The 3,148-nt window shown below is 48.7% G+C and overlaps 1 protein-coding gene across 1 annotated transcript; it reads right to left on the bottom strand.

Annotated features, from left to right (window-relative positions):
- Positions 1 to 471: 471 nt before the first annotated feature.
- AKAP2 (A kinase (PRKA) anchor protein 2) lies at positions 472 to 2,850 on the bottom strand (the record flags this gene model as incomplete). Its single annotated transcript, XM_009587797.1, has 1 exon — positions 472 to 2,850. A coding segment is annotated over exon 1 (2,275 nt), but the record flags the coding sequence as incomplete, so codon positions are not given.
- Between the last annotated feature and the right edge of the window lie 298 nt (positions 2,851 to 3,148).

The following is a 3,148-nucleotide window of genomic DNA, read 5'->3' on the forward strand; positions in this document are numbered from 1 at the left end:
CACTACCTTTGCAGTTAGTTAATGACGTGCAAGAGAACAGAAAGCCTGTTAAAAATGCTTTGTATGTTTGTCTTTCAAATAGCCCCACAGCTGCAAAAACCGCTGCTGTCCTCCCTTGTGATGATCCTAAATTTCAGTGGGTGGTCTGAGCAGCACAGCGATATAGACATGTCACGCTACAATGTGGCAGGGGATGAACAGAGCGCAGGGCTTTCTAATGACGATCAGCAGGGTACGTAAGTTCCTCTGCCTACATTTGGGAATAACCAAAAACGTCCTGAGGCATGCTCGCAGATGGAAACTTGGGTTGTCCCATCCACTCCTCCTGCCTGCAGCTTCCAGGCAGATGAAGTCATGACAACCCTCCTGCCCCCTGTAAAATGATGTATTCACTCAAAAATGACATAAAACTGAATCTGACCTGACTCTTCAGTCACACTTCACTTCTCCTCTGATGCTTTGGGCTCTTACCTGGTGCAGTTTTGTAAGACACGGTTCTGGTGGGCATGGGTGGTGCGCTCTTCATAATAGGGCTCGCCGCCACCTGCAGACCTTGCCGCTGCCTCTTCAGCTCCTCTTCTCGTTCCTGGGCAGCTCTGATCTCTTCTTCTATCATCGACAAAGTCCTCTGCTTCCTTGACCGTAACTTGAACGGGCCCACGGTCACTTCAGGTTCCTGTGTGGCCAGGATGGAGGCAGTGCTCCTCAGCTCAGCTGCCTCTGAATACTTGCTGAAATAGCTGACTTCGTGCCTATTTTCCTCCACAAGGAACTGCTGGCTGGCTGAGTACACGGGCGACTGCTGCAAACTCTTCCCTTCCCTTAGTCCTGAGTCTTCCTCTTGTGAAGTCTTTGGTATAGTGTCCCTTTTTTCTAGAACAGGTGAAGACACCTGAGGTGGCTCGAACATTGGGTTCTGCTGCTCCTTGGAGGCTGGAGCTGGCCCAGTGGCGGCTGGCTGCTCTTTGACCGAGATCTCCTTCTCCGCTGCGATTTCTTCTCCCTTGCAGTTTGCTTTATCTGCCTGCTCAGCTATGGCTTGTTGGATGGCGTTTTGAACCAGCAGGCCAGCATGGTACTCCAGCTGGTCGTCAATCAGCATGGAGCCTGGCAAAACCGAGGAGGGTGAGTCACAGCCCGGGTCGCTGAACGACTTGGAGATGCCTTCGCCCCTGCCCTCTGCCGGAGTGTCGGCCTGTGGGGTCTGTGGCAGGGAGAAATCGGCCAGTGAGCTTTCCTGCAGGGCGCTCATGGTCTCATTGGAGGCACCACTGTCGCTGATGTTATCCATGCTGAAGTCATTGGAAAGGGTCTCCAAGACGGTGGTGTCCTGAGACCTGACAGACAAGTCATCCAAACCAGAGTCGAGTTCCTCTGGAGGAGAAGAGGCGCTGGCTGACTTTGGGAACTGGTCTAGCATGCCCTGTCCATCATCCTTCACTACTGTGAAGACTGCTCTCGCACTCATGAATTCTCCATCCTCCGCCCACAGTTTCGAGGCCTGTCCAGCTCTGGGGCTATCACTGCACTGTAACTCTCTTACTGGGTCAGCAGTGCTAGTCTGAGCGTTTGTATCATCTTCTGAGGTACAGGAGACCTTCTGTGCTTTGACAATAGTGGCATTGTTACCCTCAAGCTGTCCTGTTTGCCCATACACTGAAACAGGTCTTGTCACGGAGGACAGTGGCCTGTCCACATGTGGAGAATTGAGGCTTTTGTAGAAGGGTTTGATGGAGAACATTTTGGGTGTTCCTGACCGCCTTGGTGGGGCTTGCCCCTGAGATGGACCTGAATGCTCCATCAGCTGGAACTGCTTTCTGGCAGCTGAGAAGTCAATTTGCTCTGTGACAATATCCTCTTTCTTGATGTTCACTGGCTCTGGAGGTATAAAGGAGCAACTGATCTGTTTGGGGGATGTTGGTGTCGCACCTTGCTGCTGCTGTCTCTCCTTGCGCTCCCTGTACTTCTTGTGGGACTCCAGATGCTCTTCATCCAGTTGATCCTCCAGGGTCTTCTCTTGGGGAGGGTTCCACCATTTGGCGGCAATGTTGGGGTTTTTCTTGACAGCCTGGCTTTTAATGAGTTCCCTTCTTTCCTTTTCAAGTTCCATCATTTCCTCTGATGGTCTTACTTTGCGGACCCTGTATTTTTCCTTCTCTTCTTCATCTTCAAAGAGCTTTGAGGGCTTTTTGTCTTCATGGAAGGCTCGTAGTTCAAACTTAGCCTCTTTCTTAAGGGTTGTAAGAGTTATTTCTCCATCCTTAGAGGATCTTCTAGAACTGTTTGAAGAAGTGGGACTTCCTGGCACCTTCAGACTTTCCCTAGTGTCTTCCTTCAATCCACTCAAGGAATGGCCATTAGATTTCAGGTTCTCATCTGTTATGCTAGCTTCACATGGTTCAACTACCAAGGGTGCCTGCTTGTCGGCTACATTTTCTTCCCTTTCACTGGGTACTGAATCATTAACAGATGCTCCTGAGCCATCCATAATGGAGACTGCACTTGGTTCAGGAGAGGATGTCCCATTAAAGGTATTATCTGCAGCAGAATCGCAGCAATTTGCCTCCAGCACTTCATCTAGGTATCTGATCTCTTTAGCAACTTCACTGTCCAGAGATTCATGTCTGTCCTTAAGTCCATTGTGGCTGGCAGCAGGGGAAAAGAAGTGGGTTGGATTGTCTATGGGATGTGGTGAAGCCACTGTGGTGATGCTTTTATGTTCAGAAACTGGAACTTCAATTTCCATTTTCTCTTCCTTTATAGCAAGCACAGTAGCTGGCTCCAAGAAATTGGCACAGTTTTGGTCTCTGTTTTTTCTCAACCTGATGTCATCCTCAGGGATTCTGGAAGATTTCTAAAATAAAAGAGAACAAAACTACGATGAAGTCCTAAAAAGCAACATTTTATTTTATGCAGAGTAAACACCATCTGGAAAGCAAATCCTAGCACTTCTTAAACTTGAGATTAAAGCAGCCCCTCAGGGTTTGGGAAGGCAAAGCAAATCATTAACACAAAAAACAGAAAGTTACCTTACCACAAGCTGGACAAGACACTAAACCAACAAACTTTCATTAAAGTATCTCCCAACTGCTTACCAACCTCACTTTGTCATTATTTCACGCCTGCGTCCTGGTTTGCCGCAAAAAAT

This window comes from Fulmarus glacialis, unplaced genomic scaffold (assembly GCF_000690835.1).
Source record: "Fulmarus glacialis isolate BGI_N327 unplaced genomic scaffold, ASM69083v1 scaffold6361, whole genome shotgun sequence".
Lineage (NCBI taxonomy): Eukaryota > Metazoa > Chordata > Aves > Procellariiformes > Procellariidae > Fulmarus > Fulmarus glacialis.